Raw genomic sequence first — 21,299 nt, forward strand, 5'->3', positions numbered from 1 at the left:
TCATGGGATGTCTCTGCAGGGGAGGTCAGTTCAGACATCAACTCATTTGATTCCAGAAGTTAGATGTTGCAGGATGAAGTTTGGTGATTCTGCTTTACTGTCGATCTTATTAACTTGTACAAATGTTCATACATTTTCATACATTTTTTCCTTTTTTAACTTCTCAGAGCACACCACGTCCTCTTCGGTGTCTAAGAAACCTCGATTAGATCAGATTCCTGCAGCAAACCTTGATGCAGATGATCCACTCACAGATGTATGTATTTTCAGTTCTCCTCCTCAGATCTCTTGCTTTTCCTTAGGGTACTCAATAGTGGTACATACTGCATTCACAGATCTGTTAAGAACCAGACCTCCAGATAATCATTCCAGCACATCTGGTCTCTTTCTTTAACAAGTTACTGTATCTGGAGTTTGGTGGAATGTAGAATTGTTCAGAGGACCCTGCTTTCACACCCTAACAGCAGTTTGAAGAAATCACTTTTCACACACCCCTGGCAGTAGCTAGGAAGCTAATGGAGAGGGGTAAAATAGAAGGCTCTGGGTGGTAGATAATGAGGAAGTTATTGGGAATGAAGTGGATTTAAATTTAATCAAAACCTAGGTAGCTAGAGTTTCTGATGCTGATGTTCCACACTCTTACTCTCATTATTTTGTAACAGTATTAAAATTTTGTGCTGTTCTGGGTGCATGTGGCACATTCGATAGCACAATATTAATTTTGCTTCTAAGTAGTATTTGGAAGTTCCATTCAAGGCCATCTTGTGCTAGTCACTCCTAGCACTCCTTTAGCAAAGAGACAGTTCCTGCTCCAAACAGTTTACAATTTTAGCATACAACTAGAGACAACTAATGAATTAAAATCAATCAAGTAGTGAGGGAGGTTGAGGTACAAGTGAAATGATTGTTTGGAGTCAATAATTGTATCAGCATGCCAACTGCCTAGCCATTGGATGCAAGTAATGAATTACATAGTCTGGATAAGAACAAATGCATCCATTTGTGCCTTGCTTTTAATGTTCGAGGACAAAAGAATAATTTGTATTACTTGCTGTCATTGCAACCTCCAAAACACTTCAGGAATCCACTTCTTGCAAATTCTAGTCTGTCTTAGGCAGTCCTGGTTTTACAACGTTTGGGCACAATATTTGGTTCTGTGTAATTTCTTTTTCCAGAGTAAATGTATACTTTTCACAGTAGACAGCTGGTTTTATGAAATGGAATGAAGTAACCAACTCACCATTTCCCCCTGTTAGGAAGATGATGAAGACGAGGATTTTGATGAAGAGAGTGATGACGATACTGCAGCTCTTCTGGCTGAACTAGAAAAAATCAAAAAAGAGAGAGCTGAAGAACAGGCCCGAAAGGTAAAATCTCACCAGTTAAATGGGCTCTTTGCTTGAAAATTAATTTAAAAAAATGCAGTTCACAATATACTAGAATCCACACTGAAAGTGATAGAGTGTAGAACTATTAAAAACAAGTAAGAAGTACATTTTAATACTGCAGTAGCCCTTTAAAAGGACATTTACCAGGAATAAATTTCTTATTTAAAATTTTTTATGGGGGGAACTTAGTACTCCATTAAAGGGAAGTGCCAATGTCGGCAGTTAGAGCCAGGCATGGCATGGGGTACTGTGCAAACCAATGTACTTAATCCCTTAACAACCTTTCAGTTCCTATGCCAAGTGGTTCTTGGCTAAAGACTGCCAGTTTGCCAAACTATATTATGGGTTTGATAAGTACTTCTGGAGATTTGACTAAGGCCCCTCAAGGTGAGTGAGATAATATCTTTTCCTGGACCAATAAATAGGTCAGATATAGAGTGATCGCTTTGTGAACAGTGTTCGCCCACAGGCAATGTGGTGTTTTTGTCTTATTTTCCTGGGTGAGTTCATTTGATAGCATAGTGATTGTCTGGTTTCACCCACATAGTTGCTATTGGGGCATTTAGTGCACTGGATGAGGTATATCACGTTGTGATAGGCATGTGTAGGACCCATGGATCTTGAAAGGTGTGTTGTGGGGATGTTGATCATTGTAGTAGTGGAGAGATGTCTGCAGGTTTTGTATCTGTTGTTCTGGCAGGATCTGGTTCCACTTTGAGTTGGTGCAGGGGTGGACAACCTGAGCCTGAGAAGGATCCAGAGTTTACCAATGTACATTGCCAAAGAGCCACAGTAATATGTCAGCAACCCCCCATCAGCCCCTCCCCTCCCCCCCCCCCGCACCTCCCACCCACCGGCAGCCCTTCTGACCTCCCAATCAGCTGTTTCATGGCGTGCAGGAGGCTCTGGGGGGAGGGGGGATGGAGGGAGCAAGGGCATGGCAGGCTTAGGGGAGGGGACGGGAAGGGGTGGAATGGGGGCAGGGCCTGTGGCAGAGTCAGGGGTTGAGCAGTGAGCACCCCCTGGCACATTGGAAAGTTGGCGCCTGTAGCTCCAGCCCCGGAGTCGGTGCCTATACAAGGAGCCGTATATTAACTTCTGAAGAGCTGCACGTGGCTTCGGAGCCATAGGTTGGCCACCCCATGGTTGGTGTATTCTGGTCTGTGGGGAGTTGCTTCTGATGCTGAGCTTGGAGAGAGTAGTCAATTGAAGGCCAAAGGAGGGGGTTCAGGAAAGATTTACTTCAGGAGAGAGTCCCCATCAAGTATGGAGGTGGTTGTTTGATGATACCCCAGTGTGGGGTGGTAGGTGACAAGGGATGTGTTTCTGTTTTGAAGCAGGTTCTCTCGAGGTGTTTGGGTGGCCCATTCCATTGTGTGATCTACTTCTCTGGTGAAGTGTCTTTGTTTAGTGAAGGCACTTTTGAGTGTATTAAGGTCTAGATCCCGGACTTTCTCCTTAGAGCATATTCTATGGTATCTTAGTGCCTGGCTGTAAATAACAGATTTCAGGTAACAGAACTTGGTCCAATAAAAGATATTACTTCACCCACCTTCTCTCTCTAGTACCATGGGACCAACCCGGATACAATACAACTCTATAAGGCTACTCAGTGCAGTTTCATTTGAACTTAGAGTTGGCATAGCTGGCTTCTATGCCACCCTCATCATCAGCCCCTGGTGTAAGGGATGGGGAAGAGGTATGACTGGAATGCAATGTGTTCAGTAATCTCTGGCTGCCAAACATATCTCTGGGGGGGTCATTGTCCACTGGGGTACTCTAGAACAGCCTATTATGCCACAGCCAGTTTAGAATCAGCCAGAATTGGGGACCTGCCAGAAAGTCCTTTGTGGCCTTTCTTCTCACTGGATACAGCTGAGACTCTAGCCTCTAGTGTTGATAGCACAGGAAACTATTTTCAAGCTTATGTAGGGTATTATAAACAGGGAAATAAGAAATGCAAATCTGTTAGTTTATGGTGCCTCTCATCTACTTTACCTATGCTCGTGCAATGCCACCTTTCAGTTGCGTACCATTGGTCATGGTTGTCCAGAAGTTTGGAATGGTGTCCCAAATTCTGTGCTTAACAGAATTTAAAGATGTGGTGTTAGAATGTTTTACGTTTTGAAGGTCTGGTATAAACAAGGCACTGTAATCTTCAATTTGACCAGTTTTGCACATGCTGAAGCCTAGGCTGCCCCCCAAGCTTTAACTCAACTAGCTTTGCATGTTACAGTAGGGGTGCTCAACCTACAGCCCACTGGCTGTACATGGCCCACCAGAGCATTTCATAAGGCCCGCGGCAATATAAACAATATACTAATGGCCAATTTCTTTTATCGTGAAAGTTGAAGGGGTGAATCAGCCCTGGTTAGATTTGGAGCTGTGGTTCTACTATTGATATTCCAAATACCTGCTGCTGAGCCTACCAAACTAGTCCATTTTTAAAATTAAAAATGTACTTGAAAGTGTCTTTCTCTTACCTCTGTGCCTAGGATTTGCAGCATGTACCATATGTAATGATAGCCCGTAATCTGAAACTATGCTCTGCAGTAGTAACTTGGCCTAGCAGGACTTATTTAACAGACTGGCAGCCTTACCTCAGAATTGTCCTGCTTTAAAACTTATTTAAACACAGTGAGTTCAGTGTATCTGTTTTCGCAGTAGTATGAAGAGACTGCTGTTTCTGTGATCCTAGAAAAGGCTCTTCTTGCAAGGAAAACTTATAATTTCAATTGGACTGAAAGTTTGAATTATAATTCTGTCTATTAAATAGTTTAGTTTGTTCACACTGATATACAGATGGCTTTGCATTGGGAATGTAATGGTTTGGAATTGCTGTGCATAGAAGTGTATTTCTAGATTTATATTAAATATACAAATATGGGCGTGTGGGAATTAAATTTCTGAAGGTACATTTAATGTTCCACTAGAGGGCACTTGAAGCTGTGAAGTATATAGCACAACATTCATCTGGCTTTTGCTGGCTTTTTTTTTTAAACTGTTAATATTCTTTATCCTCCCTGTAATCCTCTTTTTGAGAATAAGTCAGTGTGTAACAATTCACGTATAGACAGTGACCTAAAATGAATCGGTGTTTCCTCCTAAGAAGAAATGCTAAGTAAGTATTATTGGATCTGGTGATACATGTTATCACACACTTGCTATATATTTTAGTGGGAAGGAGATGTCTGTTCTTTGCTACTGTCTCTCAGACAGTGGCTGAAAATTATCATATATGTAGGCATAAAAGCATTTTTAAGTAAATATTGATGACTTCAGAGTACTTTGAAAAAAAATTTTATAGCACTAGCCTGAAAATTAAGTCCATACTAATCAACATTGTATATAAAAGACATGATTTGCAGAATATTACGAAATAATATAAATTGAGATAATTTAAATATGGTACCCTCTTACTGTCATTGGAGGCACAGAAAGCCTGTTAGTGAGATCAAGTTAAGGAGCTTCATTATGATGGCAACAATAAAGATAAACATCTCTGTAGATTGCTAAATTTAAAAACAAAAAAACACATTCCCCATCCAAGTGTTCTCCTATCCTTCGGCACTTAGGATGGATTAAATGGAAAGCTTGCAAAAGATCAGGAAAAGATAAAGTAGCCATTTTAATTTAAGAGGAAGCAGAAGTAAGGGATTTGGAGTCCAGAAATCTCTAGGATGGATCATCTTGTTTTGCTAAAAGAAGTGGACAAAGGGGAGTGAAAACTTTGTTTTTGCACCTACCACATTGGTTCATGGAGAGGGTTTGCTTTCCTCTCCAACCCCGAATTAGCTGCATGCCCTCTTCACTGGTTTAGCTCCCATTGGCTTATTCCCTCACTTCCCGGCAGCATTTGGAGCCACTGCTGCCCTCTAGGCCATCCACTGAAACAGTGGGTTTCCTGCTATGGAAGTGAGCTTCATGAGGAGAAATTCAGCCCCAGGCTGTAGTGTACTCTCCGGTGGAAACTGGGGGGGCCTGTGCGTGGACAACTGACTCCCTACATCCAGCCCTGGCCCCACACATGGAAGGACTGCCCACTCCCCAGCCATAATTCACCAAGTCTCCCCTGCCCCCCAGGTGGATCCCAACCTCAGAGATTGCTTCCAAAGTGTCTTGAGAAGAGGACGATGCCACTTCCATAAAAGTGACTGACCTGCCCACCACTTCTGCACAGGAGTAAGATTATTCTTATGAGCATTGATCTCGAGGGCACAGGGTAGCTGCTGCATCAATTTCCCACCTGTAAAAGGATATTTCCTTACCTCAGGGGAGCTGACATTTTATGATTATGGTTGTGAAGGACTTTGCATGTCAGGAGTACCTGACATCTTCCAAACTATCAAAATGTTTTACAAACCGTAGTCCAATGCTGCAAACTTCATGGATGTGAGTCATTCCACTATCTTCAGTGTGATGACACATGTGAGTAGTTAGTTACTTGCATGCATGATTGACTCCTGGAGGAATTCTGCACCAAAAAATTAAAATTTCTGCGCAGAATATTTTAAAATTCTGCAAAATTCTGCATATTTTATTTGTCAAAATAACAATATAATCATACCAGTTTCAATTATTTTTGGTCATTTATTTCAAAATACCTGTCAGCAAGTATGTCTAGAAGATAAGATGATAAATAACAGTCAGCATGGATTTGTCCAGAACAAATTGTGTCAAACCAACCTAATAGCTTTCTTGGACAGGGTAACAAGCCCTGTGGATAGGGGGGAAGTGGTAGACATGGTATATCTTGACTTTAGTAAAGCTTTTGATACTGTCTCGCATGACCTTCTCATAAACAAACTAGGGAAATGCAATCTAGCTGGAGCTATTATAAGGTGGGTGCAAAACTGGTTGGAAAACCATTCCCAAAGAGTAGTTATCAGTGGTTCACAGTCAAGCTGGAAGGGCATAACAAGTGGGGTCTCGCAGGGATCAGTTCTGGGTCCGGTTCTGTTCAATGTCTTCATCAATGATTTAGATAATGGCATAGAGAGTACACTTATAAAGTTTTCGGACGATACCAAGCTGCGAGGGGTTGCAAGTGCTTTGGAGGATAGGATCAAAATTCAAAATGTTCTGGACAAACTGGAGAATGGTCTGAAGTAAAAGGACTCTACTTAGGAAGGAACAATCAGTTGTACATATACAAAATGGGAAATGACTGCCTAGGAAGGAGTACTGCGGAAAGGGATCTGGGGGTCATAGTGGACCACAAGCTAAACATGAGTCAACAGTGTAACGCTGTTGCAAAAAAAGCGAACATCATTCTGGGATGTATTAGCAGGAGTATTGTAAGCAAGACACGAGAAGTATTTCTTCCGCTCTACTCCGTGCTGATTAGGCCTCAACTGGAGTATTGTGTCCAGTTCTGGGTGCCACATTTCAGGAAAGATGTGGAGAAATTGGAGAAGGTCCAGAGAAGAGCAACAAAAATGATTAAAGGTCTAGAAAACATGACCTATGAGGGAAGATTGAAAAATTGGATTTGTTTAGTCTGGAGAAGAGAAGGCTGAGAGGGGACATAAGTTTTCAAGTATGTAAAAGGTTGTTACAAGGAGGAGGGAGGAAAAATTGTTGTTCTTAACCTCTGAGGATAAATTACAGCAAGGGCGCTTTAGGTTGGACATTAGGAAAAACTTCCCAATTGTCAGGGTGGTTAAGCACCGGAATAAATTGCCTAGGGAGGTGATGGAATCTCCATCATTGAGGATTTTTAAGAGCAGGTTTGGACAAACACCTGTCAGGGATGGTCAGAGGTGGGCAAACTACGGCCCGCGGAACCCTCCTGCCTGGCCCCTGAGCTCCTGGCCCGGGAGGCTGGCTCCCGGCCCCTCCCCCGCTGCTGCTTCTCCCCCACAACCTCAGCTCGCCGCGCTGCCAGCTCAGTGCTCTGGGCACTGGGGCTCTTGCAGAGCTGCGGCCTGTCTCGGTGCTCTGGGCGGCACGCTGTAGCGCTGCCAGCCACCGGTGCTCCAGGCAGCAGTAAGGGGGCAGGGAGCAGGAGGAGTTGGATAGAGGGCAGGGAGTTCAGGGTGGTGGTTGGGGGAGGGGGTGTGGATAGGGGGCGAGGTGGTCAGAGGGCGGGGAACGGGGGGTTGAATGGGGGCAGGGGTTCCAGGGGAGCAGTCAGGACGGGTGGGGGGGGTTAGATGGGGTGGCAGGGGGCAGTCAGGGGCAGGGGTTCCGGGGGTGGTCAGGGGACAGGGAGAAGGGGTGGTTGGATGGGGTAGGAGTCCCAGGGGGATAATCAGGAATGAAAGGAGGGGTTGGATTGGGCGGTGGGAGTCGGACAGGGGTTCCAAGGGCGATCAGGGGACGGGGGGTGGGGTGGATGGGGCAGGAGTCCCAAGGGGGCCGTCAGGGGGCGAGAAACAGGGGGGGTCGGATAGGGGGTGGGGGCCAGGCCTCACCTGGATGTTTGGGGAGGCACAGCCTCCCCTAACCGTCCCTCCATACAATTTCAGAAACCTGATGTAGCCCTCAGGCCAAAAAGTTTGCCCACCCCTGGTCTAGATAATATTTAGTCCTGCCTTGAGTGCGGGGGACTGGACTAGATGACCTCTCGAGGTCCCTTCCAGTTCTGTGATTCTATGATTCTAATACAGACAACAAAAAAGATTCAAGAAATGTTTTTTGATAAATAGATTCCTAACTAGGCATATTAATACAGAACTCTGAGTGATAATTCATTTAAACTACAATACAGAACCATATTTCCTGCACCCCTCAGAAGCAGTGCAAAGGTGTGAACTTGCAAGGTTGTTGGGTATAGGTGGGAAAAGTATGGAACAGGTTTTTTGGGGGGCGGGGAGGGTTTGTTAGGGAGCTTCCCCCATGCAGACCCTGGCTGACCCCTGACCTCTCCCATTCAGTCAGGCACATCTACCCTGTCCCCATGTGTTTCTGCACCCCATGTGTTCTTGCACCCCCACTCAGACACCCACTCCCCCTGTCCCCATGTGGCCCTGTACCCCTCCATCTGTCCCTATGTTGCTCTGCACCCCTTCCCCCATAATCCTGTGGTTCTGCACCTCCCTCCCCTCTGGAGCCCTGTGCCTCCACTCCCATGCAGCCCCTTCCCCAATCTGTCCTCCCCCACTAGCCCTTATGAGCCTGTCTGATCCCCCAGCATCCCACGCTGTCTGCCTCCCCATAGCCCCTGTCTCCTGACCTGGTCTGCTGTGAAGAAGGCAGGCTCTTTCTGTTCCCTCGCTGGCCTGGAGTTGCTACTTTGTTCTATCGCCATAGTCCCCTCTGGTGGGCAAAAGGCGGAACTGCATAAGTTATGGGGGGAGGGATAGCTCAGTGGTTTGAGCATTGGCCTGCTAAACCCAGGGTTGTGAGTTCAATCCTTGAGGGGACCACTTAGAGGGATCTGGGGCAAAATCAGTACTTGGTCCTGCTAGTGAAGTCAGGGGGCTGGACTCGATGACCTTTCAGGGTCCCTTCCACTTTCTATGAGACAGGCATATCTCCATATTTTCTGCTGGGAGCTGCTGCTGTTCTTGCGCCACAGCGCCCTCTGATGGGCAGAAGGCGGAACTGCAGCAAAATTTTGGCAGAAGCTTTTTCCTGCGCAAAATATCAAAAATATGCAGGGCTCGTTAATTATATGTGCGCACAGCAGCGCAGAATTCCCCCAGGAGTAATGTTTGCAGGATCAGACCTTACATACACAATTAAATAGCTTCACTGCTGAAATGGAGAACCTCTGGAGTGGAGGACATCAGACAAGCAAATGGCAAAAATCACATTGCACACTGGTGAGGAAAAGGAAGGTTTAACCCTGAGTAAATGCCTGCTCATTCTTCTTGCTCCCACAGAACAAAATGAACCTCAGTTTTTAAGATATCATCTGAAAAACCCACATACAGTGGGAGAACTCAAGTTATGCATTAAGCAAGGATGTAAGCCTTTAGTCTTGTGATTTGAACCCATAGTTCTGGGACGCTGACATTTCAGACTTGAAGCTTAGATTTACTGTACCATTCCTTCCATTTTTTATCTCATCAAGGATATGCTCAATACTCTTACTCCTGGGGGAATTGTGTGCCACTGTATGTGCTCTGAATTCATGTCCCCCGCATATTTCTTTGCTTCCCTGCAGAAAAATACTTTCTGATGGGGAAGCAAAGGGAAGCCTCAAGAGTGATCACACACCCCTCCCCAGCAATGCAGACACATTGTTTCCGGTACCCAGAGCAGTTGGTGGAGAGGTCAATCACTGTTGCAGGCTGGGGATACCGTGACTGGTGACTCCTACCCTGCGTAGGGCTCAGCTGCTAGTCCTGGCTGCACTGGGGGCAGAGGGGGACGGGGTTTCATCTTCCCCTGCAAGGAGCGGCTGGGGCCAGGTCAGACCCACCCCTAGCAACTTCCCCTGGCTGCAGGAAGCTCTGTATCTCCCTCTTTCCCTCCCCCCCCCCCATACTGAGACCCCCTGCCAAGCTGAACCCCTCACACCCACTGAGCTCCCTGCATCTGAACCCTCACTCTGCTGAGCTTCATCCTCTGCATCTGGACCCCTCCCCTGCCGAGTCCCACCCCCAGCATATAGACCCCGACTCCTGCACCCAGAGCATCCCCAATGAGCTCCTTGCACTCAAACCCCCATCCCGATGAGCCCCAATCCACTTGCACTTAATGGGATGGAAGAGGTACTGCCAAATTGTCTTCTGTCCTTGCATTTGTAAATGCACCAACTTGTAGACTACAGTTGATGACTGGAAGATGTGATCCAAAAATATCAGCCATACCCTTCATTGTTTTATCCAACTCCTGCATACAGTAATATACACCTCTACCCCGATACAACGCTATCCTCGGGAGCCAAAAAATCTTACCGCGTTATAGGTGAAACCGCATTAGATCGAACTTGCTTTGATCCGCTGGAGTGCGCAGCCCCGTCCCCCCGGAGCGCTGCTTTACCGCATTATATCCGAATTCGTGTTATATCGGGTCGCGTTATATCTGGGTAGAGGTGTATTTGGTGCCATTTGAGGAGGCAGGGAAATCTGGCTCTTTTTATTCTCTATGCATTTTTTGACAGGTTCTGTTTTAGGAGCATACCTGACTGTGTTCCTTTTTGTGGTTGTGTCAACTTCAGTATGAAAGCCTTCCAATCTATTTTTGGCTTATGGTTCCGGAATTTGACCAATGTTCATACTGAAACATATTGTCACTCAGACAAACATCTAATAAGAACTATGAACACTTTCAGTAACCGAATCAGTATAGAAGTCCTCCCCTCCTTTCCGTCCTTTCAAACACAAGTTTTGGGTCTTCAGGTCTTAGCTTCTTATCAAGATCTGAAGTGACCAATCAAATTTATATCCATGAATGTTAAACGTATGTATCTTATTTTTGCAATCTATTCCATTTGATATTCTTCTCAATGTATTCAAAACCATACAAGCATTAATTAAATGTGCCTTATATACTTAGTGTAATTGCAATGTATAATTAGCAGGTTTCATGTGAAGTTTGAAACTAAACATTGATTTGGGGTCCATGAATCAAAGATCCAGTATCTGTCAAGTGTCAACCACTTCCTTAAAAGGTAAATTAAAATGATTAAAAAGTATTGTTGAACACTTTCAAATGGTCAGCTGGATATAAAACTGTTTTAAAATTAGATCATCTTGCACTTCTCTGAGGCCAGAGTTCAGACTTTTATGTTTGTTTTCCCCAAGCTTTATTTCACTAAATGTTTAGCCTATACCCAAATATGTCTTTACTAGTGCCTAAAGCGGAATCACTGTAGCTCTTTGCTCTGCTCTGAGTTTTAGTGATGGCCTCAACTTTTGCAGGAAAAGAACACGAAACTCAAGTTTTGGACTCTGCTCAGTCATGTTAAATGACAGGTGTAAAAAAGGCAGAGCTCTATTTATGCTACAGTTACCACCAGCAGAGCTGCACCCATGGTGAATTACACCTGTGCAGTTTGCTAATATAGACACAACACTGTTCAGAGGCCCTTGCCTAGGGGGGTTCAGGTGGGGTGAGTAAAGCTATACTGTTCCCTCCCAAAGCTTATTTCTGTTGTCAGTTTGTGGTATGTTGTACCTGTTAATATAATAATAAAATATGGAGATATACCTATCTCATAGAACTGGAAGGTCATCGAGTCCAGCCCCCTGCCTTCACTAGCAAGACCAAGTACTGATTTTGCCCCAGATCCCCTAAGTGGCCCCCTCAAGGATTGAACTCACAACCCTGGGTTTAACAGGCCAGTGCTCAAACCACTGAGCTATCCCTCCCCACCCCCCAGTCTTTGTACTGACACATAAGAAGAGCAATATGGATTTTGGAGCAATCTCTGAGCTGCTTATTCCTGGGCCTGATCATATCCCAGAGGTGTGAAGCTGAGACAGCTAAGATTCTGTTTGGGTCTGTTTGATTTGAAACAACCCACACTCAAATGCCTGGAGAGTTGTAACCTTCAGACAGGGAGTGGGTAGGGGAAGATTAATATGGAAAATTCTAAAACTCAGTGAAAACCTTTTTTGGCTGTAGGAGAGGGGACTCTGCAGCTTGGGCTGAAATGTATAACTAAGGGTAGAGAAGGCATAATTCATTGTGGTACTTAAAATGTCAATTTTTTTAACGTCATGGTTCCAGAACATTAAATACAGTAGGTGATTTTTACAAAATGTGCCTGTGTGGGAGGACATAGCCAAGTAAAACAATATAAAATCTACAAGCCCCATCTTTAAAACTAGCCTGCATCTTAAAGCTGTTCAAATACATTTAAATGTCATCCAACCTAGAACAACTTCTGAGCCATTGAGTGCCATAAATTGATTACTGCCAACTTATTACTACTAGTTCTACTCTGCAAACTGACTAAAATTGGCATTGCCTTTCAACAGATCTGCTCCCTGTTTGTATTCAGAGTCTTGACTGTTGATTTTTAGAGACCAAAATAAGCTTGAAAAGTTTGTTATTCCTGTTAGCTTTGCTGTCCGTGCAGGGCAAAAAGTGAGCAAACTGTTGCGAGTCAGCAGCATTGCTAAGCTGCAAACACTAGGAAGAATTAGTAGGGGAAGCAAAAGTGGATGGGAACCTGGGAGGCAGTGACCATGAGATGGAAAGTTCAGGAACCTGACACAAGGAAGAAGAGCAGCAGAATATGGACCCTGGACTTCAGAAAAGCAGACTTTGACTCCCCCGGGGAACCAATGGGCAGGATCCCCTGGGAGAATAACGTGAAGGGGAAAGGAGTCCAGGAGAGATGGCTGTATTTTAAAGAATCCTTATTGAGGTTGCAGGAACAAACGATCCCGATGTGTAGAAAAATACTAAATATGGCAGACCACCAGCTTGCCTTAACAGTGAAATCCTTGCTGATCTTAAACACAAAAAAGAAGCTTACAAGAAGTGGAAGATTGGACAGATGACCAGGGAGGAGTATTAAAATATTGCTCAGGCATGCAGGAATGAAATCAGGAAGGCCAAATCACATTTGGAGTTGCAGCTAGCAAGGGATGTTAAGAGTAACAAGAAGGGTTTCTTCAGGTATGTTAGCAAGAAGAAGAAAGTCAAGGAAAGTGTGGGCCCCTTACTGAATGAGGGAGGCAACCTAGTGACAGAGGATGTGGAAAAATCTAATGTACTCAATGCTTTTTTTGCCTCTGTCTTCACGAACAAGGGCAGCTCCCAGACTACTGCACTGGGCAGCACAGTATGGGGAGGAGACGACCAGCCCTCTGTGGAGAAAGAAGTGCTTCAGGGCTATAGAAAAGCTGGACGAGCACAAGTCTATGGGGCCATACGCGCTGCATCCGAGGGTGCTAAAGGAGTTGGCTGATGTGATTGCAGAGCTATTGGCCATTATCTTTGAAAACCCATGGCGATCGGGGGAGGTCCCAGATGACTGGAAAAAGGCTAATGTAGTGCCCATTTTTTTAAAAGGAAAGGAGGAGGATCCGGGGAACTACAGGCCAGTCAGCCTCACCTCAGTCCTTGGAAAAATCATGGCGGAGGTCCTCAAGGAATCAATTCTGAAGCACTTAGAGGAGAGGAAAGTGATCAGGAACAGTCAGCATGGATTCACCAAGGGCAAGTCATGCCTGACTAACCTAATTGCCTTCTATGACGAGATAACTGGCTCTGTAAATGAGGGGAAAGCAGTGGACGTGTTACTCCTGGATTTCAGCAAAGCTTTTGATATGGTCTCCCACAATATTCTTGCCAGCAAGTTAAAGAAGTATCGGTTGGATGAATGGACTATAAGGTGGATAGAAAGCTGGCTAGATCGTCGGGCTCAATGGGTAGTGATCAATGGCTCCGTGTCTAGTTGGCAGCTGGTATCAAGTGGAGTGCCCCAAGGGTTGGTCCTGGGGCCGGTTTTGTTCAATATCTTCATTAAGGATCTGGAGGATGGTGTGGATTGCACCCTCAGCAAGTTTGCAGATGACACTAAACTGGGAGGAGTGATAGATACGCTGGAAGGTAGGGATAAGATACAGAGGGACCTAGACAAATTAGAGGATTGGGCCAAAAGAAATCTGATGAGGTTCAACAAGGACAAGTGCAGAGTTCTGCACTTAGGACGGAAGAATTCCATGCACTGCTACAGACTAGGGACCGAATGGCTAGGCAGCAGTTCTGCAGTTCACAGTGGACGAGAAGCTGGATATTAGTCGACACTGTGCCCTTGTTACCAAGAAGGCTAACGGCATTTTGAGCTGTATAAGTAGGGGCATTGCCAGCAGATCGAGGGATTTGATCATTCCCTTCTATTCGACATTGGTGAGGCCTCATCTGTAATACTGTGTCCACTTTTGGGCCCCACACTATAAGAAAGATGTGGAAAAATTGGAAAGAGTCCAGCGGAGGGCAACAAAAATGATTAGGGGTCTGGAACACATGACTTATGAGGAGAGGCTGAGGGAACTGGGATTGTTTAGTCTGCAGACGAGAAGAATGAGGGGGGATTTGATAGCTGTTTTCAACTACCTGAAAGAAGATAAATCTAGACTGTTCTCAGTGGTAGCAGATGACAGAACAAGGAGTAATGGTCTCAAGTTGCAGTGGGGGAAGTTTAGGTTGGATATTAGGAAAACCTTTTTCACTAGGAGGGTGGTGAAGCACTGGAACGTGTTACCTAGTGAGGTGGTGGAATCTCCTTCCTTAGAGGTTTTTACGGTCAGGCTTGACAAAGCCCTGGCTGGGATGATTTAGTTGGGTAATGGCCCTGCTTTGAGCAGGGGGTTGGATTAGATGACCTCCTGAGGTCCCTTCCAACCCTGATATTCTATGACTCTGGGTAACGTAAATTACATTGTGGCTGGCTTTGCACAAATGGATTTCCCTAACTGCGGTGGGGCGATAGATGGGACGCCTATTCCAATTCTGGCACTAGCCCACCTAGCCTCAGAGTACGTTAATTGGAAGGGGTATTTCTCTATGGTTCTTCAGGCACTTGTGGATCACCGTGGGCGTTTCATTGTCATTAATGCATGCTGGTCAGGAAAGGCGCATCTATCGGAACACAGGCATGTTCAGGAAGTTGCAAGCCGGGACTTTCTTCCCAGACCAGAAGATCACTGTAGGGAAGTCGAGATGCCCATTGTGATCATTGGAGACCCCGCTTACCCTTTAATTCTGGGGCTCATGAAACTCTATACGGGGAGCCTTGACAGCAGCAAGGAGCGGTTCAACAACAGGCTGAGTCGGTGCAGAATGACTGTGTAGTGTGCTTTTGGCTGTTTAAAGGGCCACTGGTGTTGTCTGTATGGGAAGTTGGACCAGGCCGATGACAACATCCCACGGTTATATCCGTATGCTGTATCCTCCATAACATTTAGAATCAGCCAGAATTGGGGACCTCCATAACATTTGTGAAGGGAAGAGTGAAAGATTCACTCAGGCATGGACCACGGAGGTTCAACACTTGGAGGCTGAATTTGAACAGCCAGAGAGCAGGACTATTAGAGGGGCCCAGCATGGGGCTGCAAGGATTAGGGATGCCTTGAGGGAGCAATTTGAGGCTGAAAGCACCAGTAATGTTTGGTGCCCTGCACGGGAGTGAAGTGCAGTGGTTCCAATGTTAGTAGGAATCTGTGTTTGCTACGTATGATGCAGTGACTTGCAGTGCCTGTTGCTTTCCTGGGCTACGGTATCTTTTACTTAATGCAATAATAAAGAATGTTTTCAAAGCCAAAAAATTCATTTATTGAAAAGAAACACAACTGCTTGGGAAACAGAAAGGTCATGACACATCTGTGCTTTGTGGGCTGAGGGAAGGGGGTGGGGTGGGGAACGGGACAATCACAGATTTGCGTATGTCCTGTTATCGTACTCCACCTTCCTGTCTGAGTGCTGCACTTCAGGATGGCTATAATGCATGGTGATGGGGGTTGAGTGAAATGAGTAAGGGTCGTAGTTTGCAGGGCTGGGTGGTGAAGCTACAGGTGTTGGAGGCAGCTGGTGGTGATAAGAACCCGGATGTTGGGGAAAGGGGTTTGGCAATGACACGGGGGCACAAGGGAAAAAGTTTTGGGACAAGGGTTGCAGGGAGGGGGGGGAGCATGGAAGTGCTCCGCCTGCATTGCTATGAGCGCCTGTATCGAGTCTGTTTGGCGCTCCATGATGCTTAGCAGCTGCTCCGTGCTTTGGTGCCGGCGATCCGCATTCTACTGGTGAACCCTCCTTTCTCTCTCCCGCCATTCCTGCACTTTTTGATTTTCATTAAGGGACTGCTGCATGACTTCATGCAGCATGTCCTCTTTGCTTCTTCGCGGACGCTTCCTGATTCTTTGGAGTCTTTCGGCCGTTGATAACAAGGATGGCTGGGATCTCAAGGTTGCATCTGTAAAGCCAAAATGCAACACTTAACAGAGGCAGCATTGTTCACACCAGACAGAGCAATGATTCGGCTGTACTTAAAGACAAGCACAGAAATAGCAGAAATTGCCCGTCCCAAAGCGAGCGCACATAACCCACAGGAGCCCCAAAATGGTGAGTAGGCACAGGTGCAAAGGGGACTGATTGTTTCACTGCCGTACTGTCCTCTGGGTTCTGTGCCTTGGGGAGAGCCAACAGCTGCAGGGGGCCCCTGTACTGAACACTGTCCCCACATTTTCCATGGGATGAGTTCGTCCTGGAAGATCTCTCGCTGCTGAGGGTGACCTGGGATGCAAGGGAGGGTCTTTTACTACAATGCGGCTTCCACCCTGGCCCATATGCAGCTTGCCTGTGTGCAGCAATGGTCCCCCCGCCCCTCATGGCACAGTGGTCTGGACATGTTAGCCTTGGGACAAGGAGCACAGTAGCTCTGCCAAGGAACCTGCGCAAGCACATTGCCCAGCTTCTGCATGAGACCTTTGAAGAGATCACTGAGGCCGATTACCGCAATGTGAGAGAGCACATCAATGTCCTATTCGGTATCTAGGCATGCATGCAGCCCTAACCCGCCTCACCCCCAGAGCCCACACCGAACAACTTCCTTCCCAAAATAAAAGCTGCTTACTGGGCACCTCCTCTGGTGTTTGTTCTTCCCCAAGCACCATCCACTGCAACTGGCTGCCTTCCTCCTGGCTTGAAAACAGCTCCTGGCTGCATGCATCTAGGGATGTCGGGCTGTCCCCCTCCTCCTCAGCACCCTTGCTCACGCTTTTCCTCCTCCTCCTGCCTTGTTGAACTGGGCTCTGGTGGTCTTCGGAGTGGAGGTGGGGTCGCCCCCCAAGTATTGCATCCAGCTGTTTGTAGAAACGGCAGGTCGCGGGGGCAGCACCAGAGCAGCAGTTTGCCTTGCGCACTTTGCGATACGAATTCCACAGCTCCTTCACTTTAACCTGCACTGCAGTGCTTCCTGGTCATGGCCCCTTTCCATCATATCCTGTGATATCTGCCTGAAGGTATCGTAATTCCTACGGCTGGAGCACAGCTGGGACTGGACAGCTTCCTCTCCCCAAACACTGATGAGGTCCAGCACCTCGCCATTGCTCCAAACTGGGGATCACCTGGCGCATGGAGGCATGGTCACCTGGAAAGATTCGCTGAGCGCACTACATGCCTTGCTGAGCAAACAGGAAGGGGATTTTCAAAATTCCCAGAGAATTTAAAGGGTGGGTCTGATGGTTGGTCACCTGAGGGAAGGGCAGAAGAGTTCAAAGTGATGACCAGAGTGGCTAGAACAAGCCTTGTGGGACGCTTCTGGAGGGCAATCAGAGTGCATTAATAGATCAGGGCGTCCATACTGGTGCCATGGGGCTCCAGCCGGGACGCAGCAAGTGTTATGCTTCTTGTGAAGGTGGATTACCAGGAGCGCTCCAGCCGCAGAGTCCGGGCGCTCTATGTGCCTTGCCAGTGTGGACGCATCATGAGTTAGGGTGCCCGGGGCTGATTTAATGCGCTCTAACTCGCAAGTGTAGCCAAGCCTTAAGAAAAATCATTTTTTTGTGTATTCTGAACTAAAGAGGTAAAATTTTGACCAGTGAGCTGGTCTATAAATTCTATATGCTAATCACTTCACAGTGTCCCAAAAGCAGTCCCCCACCCACACACGCTCTATTCTCTGCATGAAACAGGCTGGTGTACCTTAAGTGCATAGTAAAATTTATAGAAATCTTGCAAATTCTACATTAGAACTGCCTAATGTTTATAAGAATGATTTACTATTGTACTTATTAAGGCCTCTTGGGCCTCTTTTATAGAAATATTCCACTTATCTGTTCAATCCATAAACATGAAAAAGTAAAGTAGGTAGGACTTATTAATGCACTCTTTCACAGTGATTGAGTGCTTAAAGTTTGCGAACTCTGGTTAGCATCAGTATAGTTTATAGTGCTGAAAATCTTAAATTCTACTATCAAGAAAAGCATTTCCTGTTCTGGGTCCCCATAGTGCCCTGATCCATGAATTTTTTTGCAGTTTCAAAAGAAACACCAGTTATGATCCATATATCATAGTAGCCCTGGTTTTAGTCCATGTAGCAGTTCTGTAGCATTGAATGCAATATTTTTTTAAACTGGACTGATTCCAGACCATACTTTAGCATGTAGAAGTATATGCTTATATTCAGTCATCCAAGTAAGAAAGCAGTCTTCCGCGACCCCCCCCCCCCTTCGCTCCCCCCCGGTGTTTATATCAAAGAGTGAACCTGGTAACATGTTTGAAAGCTTCTGGAAAAAAATTGTTGATGCAGACAGAAATGTCGCACATAACTTGAAGTCTGGAATAGATTAAGTGACTGGATGTTAAGATAGCTCCTAAAAGTGGTTAGTGAAACCAGTTTTATGCCAGATACGGTTTCTCTGTTGGGGAGCAGGGTGAGGGGAGACCCTGGACAGCGAAACTCTTAAAATTTGGGTACCATGAGATTATTCAGTGTTGTACAGTATCGCAGAAGGAAATAGTAAGACTCAGTGATGGTAAAAGGCTGAGAGATCACTCAAGGTAGAAAACAATAGCTTGTTTTCAACAGCATGTAACACCTTCCGCTTATCTAATGAATATTGCTGAACGTTTTCTCATGTGAGGTTAAATAGAATTTAGAATGAAGAAAATCAGGTAGTTTGCTTATTAATACAAAAAATACATAACCTATAACATGTGCCAGTATTATGGGGTGCTAATTGTAAACTTTAGAACATCAAAGACTAGTAATGCAGGGTTCAGCTTTGCTAGATGACAGTAGATCAGGGGTTGGCAACCTACGGCACGCGTTCCAAAGTTGGCACGCAAGCCGATTTTTCCTCGCACGCGGGGTGGGCCGAGCCGCTCAGCCCCGCCACCACTCTGGAGTTCCCGCTGCCAGCTCCTGCGGGACCCGGCGCAGGTCCAACTCAGCACCTGCTGCTGGCATGGGGGGAAGGAACCCCAGGCTGGCAGCGGGCTGAGACCCCGGCTGGCAGGAGCCGCCGGTGAAAACCCCAGAGCCGCGGCAGGCTGAGCTGCTCAGCCCGCCTCGCTCTGGAGTTCCCGCTGCTGGCTCCTGCCAGCCAGGGTCCCCGCGGGTCCAACTCAGCACTCGCTGCTGGCCTGGGGGGGAAGGAACCCCAGGCTGGCAGCGGGCTGAGACCCCGGCTGGCAGGAGCCACCGGTGAAAACCCCAGAGCCGCGGCGGGCTGAGCCGCTCAGCCCGCCCCTGCTCTGGAGTTCCCGCTGCCGGCTCCTGCCAGCCGAGGTCCCCGAGGGTCCAACTCAGCACCCGCTGCTGGCCGGGGGGGGAAAGAACCCCAGGCTGGCAGCGGACTGAGACCCCGCTGGCCGGAGCCGGCAGCCGAAACTCCAGAGCGGGGGTCGGGCTGAGCCAGTCGCTGCTCTGGGGTTCTGGCTGCTGGCCCCTCGCCAGCAGGGGTCTCTACCGCGCAGCTCCACTCACCTTGCTTCTGGTTAAAGGCTCTCTTGCAGACAGGGTCAAGGCCTCCAGCCCTGCTGAGGCCTACCAGCCACCTACTCCACTCACCTCAGCTTCCAATCTTGGTTTCCAGCCCTTGCTCAGCCTGCTTTCGGGCCTGGAGTCCCAGCAGGCCACCCTTTACATATAACAGTAGTTTGGTTATATATTATAGACTTATAGAGAGATCTTCTAAAGCGTTAAAATGTATTACCGGCACGGTAAAATGTATTACCGGCACGCAAAGCTTTACATTAGAGTGTATAAATGAAGCTTCGGCACACCACTGCTGTAAGGTTGCCGACCCCTGCAGTAGATTAACAATGCTTAGCTTTTCAGAGTTTCTGCCTCACCCTTTCCTCTGTTTTTCCACACACACATAACTGTTTTAAATCAGCTGGAAGGGATGACTGAGCTAGGAGTTGAAGCTGTCTGTGTGGGAGTTATCAGCAAAATGATCATTGTCTTCCTCTGTAAATGAGCTTGAAAAGATGACCAAAAACTAATAAATACGTGCATCTATTTCTCATTGTCAGGAGCAAGAGCAAAAGGCTGAAGAAGAGAGGATTCGAATGGAAAACATCCTGAGTGGCAACCCTTTACTAAATCTTACAGGCCCAGTGCAGCCTCAGGCAAACTTCAAAGTGAAGAGAAGGTACTATGCTCAATATACATTTGTCCCTTCCTGGAGCTCCAGCAGTCTATAAAGCAGCTAAACTAGTATCACTACCATTGATTTTATTTCTCCACTCAAGCCTTGCGTCAACAGTGTGACATGAAATTAAGGCATTGTAACATGAGGATGGTAGTTTTGTGTTTTTTTTCCAAAAAGACCACCCTGGTTCTTTTTGGGCAAAGAGAATTGCTTTGACAATTTAATTGCTTTGCGTTACCATCCATAGCACAATATGATTACAAGAGGCAATGTGGCGAGAGTTCATACGCAGACTCATTGTTACACTTTTCTAAACACATATATCTACTTTGGATCGTTAGCGTGAGTGACTAGTGAAATATTTTGTGCTGGCGCTTTTTTTTATGGTTTGTTTTCTATTGATTATAGTACGGTTTCTGTTAGGAAATATTCCGGGTAGTATTCCATTTAACTAAAATAGGGAATAGATGAGGGGTTTACGAGCTTCACTCAAAAGTAGGGACCTCTGAACATTCAGAGAACTTTCTACAGTTTTGACTGGACTTTCTCTTTCCTGTGCTGATTGGCTGTTTGCGCCAGCCCTCGCCCTCCCTCCGTCTCTTCACTTCAGTTTCACTCAACATCTTACCCTCTTCTTCCCTCTCTTGTCTCCTGTCCCGTCACTTTTCTTTCCATTTAGCTAATCCCCACCTCATTAAACACATCTTTTTTTTTTTTAATTGTAGAGCTAACATGCTGTTTGCCATCACATTGTTCACTTTGCTTGTGTATTGGTCTCATCCTGCGTCCATCCTATGACTGTCTTGTCTATTTCGTTTGTAAGCTTTTTGAGGCAGGGATTGATTGCTGCTCTTCGTTTGTACAATGCCTAGAACAATGGAACCCTGTGATAAATGAAGGGAGG

At 46.4% G+C, this 21,299-nt stretch overlaps 1 protein-coding gene across 1 annotated transcript in view; it reads left to right on the forward strand.

The window, feature by feature from the left end:
- CWC15 (CWC15 spliceosome associated protein homolog) overlaps positions 1 to 21,299 on the forward strand; it is a 33,606-nt gene that overhangs the window by 5,564 nt on the left and 6,743 nt on the right. Inside the window, exons 4-6 of the mRNA XM_005309163.3 lie at positions 168 to 256; positions 1,257 to 1,367; positions 20,277 to 20,395. Of these exons, the coding sequence (XP_005309220.1) occupies positions 168 to 256; positions 1,257 to 1,367; positions 20,277 to 20,395 (319 nt within the window). The remainder of the gene's footprint in view (positions 1 to 167; positions 257 to 1,256; positions 1,368 to 20,276; positions 20,396 to 21,299) is intronic.

The sequence above is a fragment of the Chrysemys picta genome, chromosome 1 (genome assembly GCF_011386835.1).
Source record: "Chrysemys picta bellii isolate R12L10 chromosome 1, ASM1138683v2, whole genome shotgun sequence".
NCBI classification, from domain to species: Eukaryota; Metazoa; Chordata; order Testudines; family Emydidae; genus Chrysemys; species Chrysemys picta.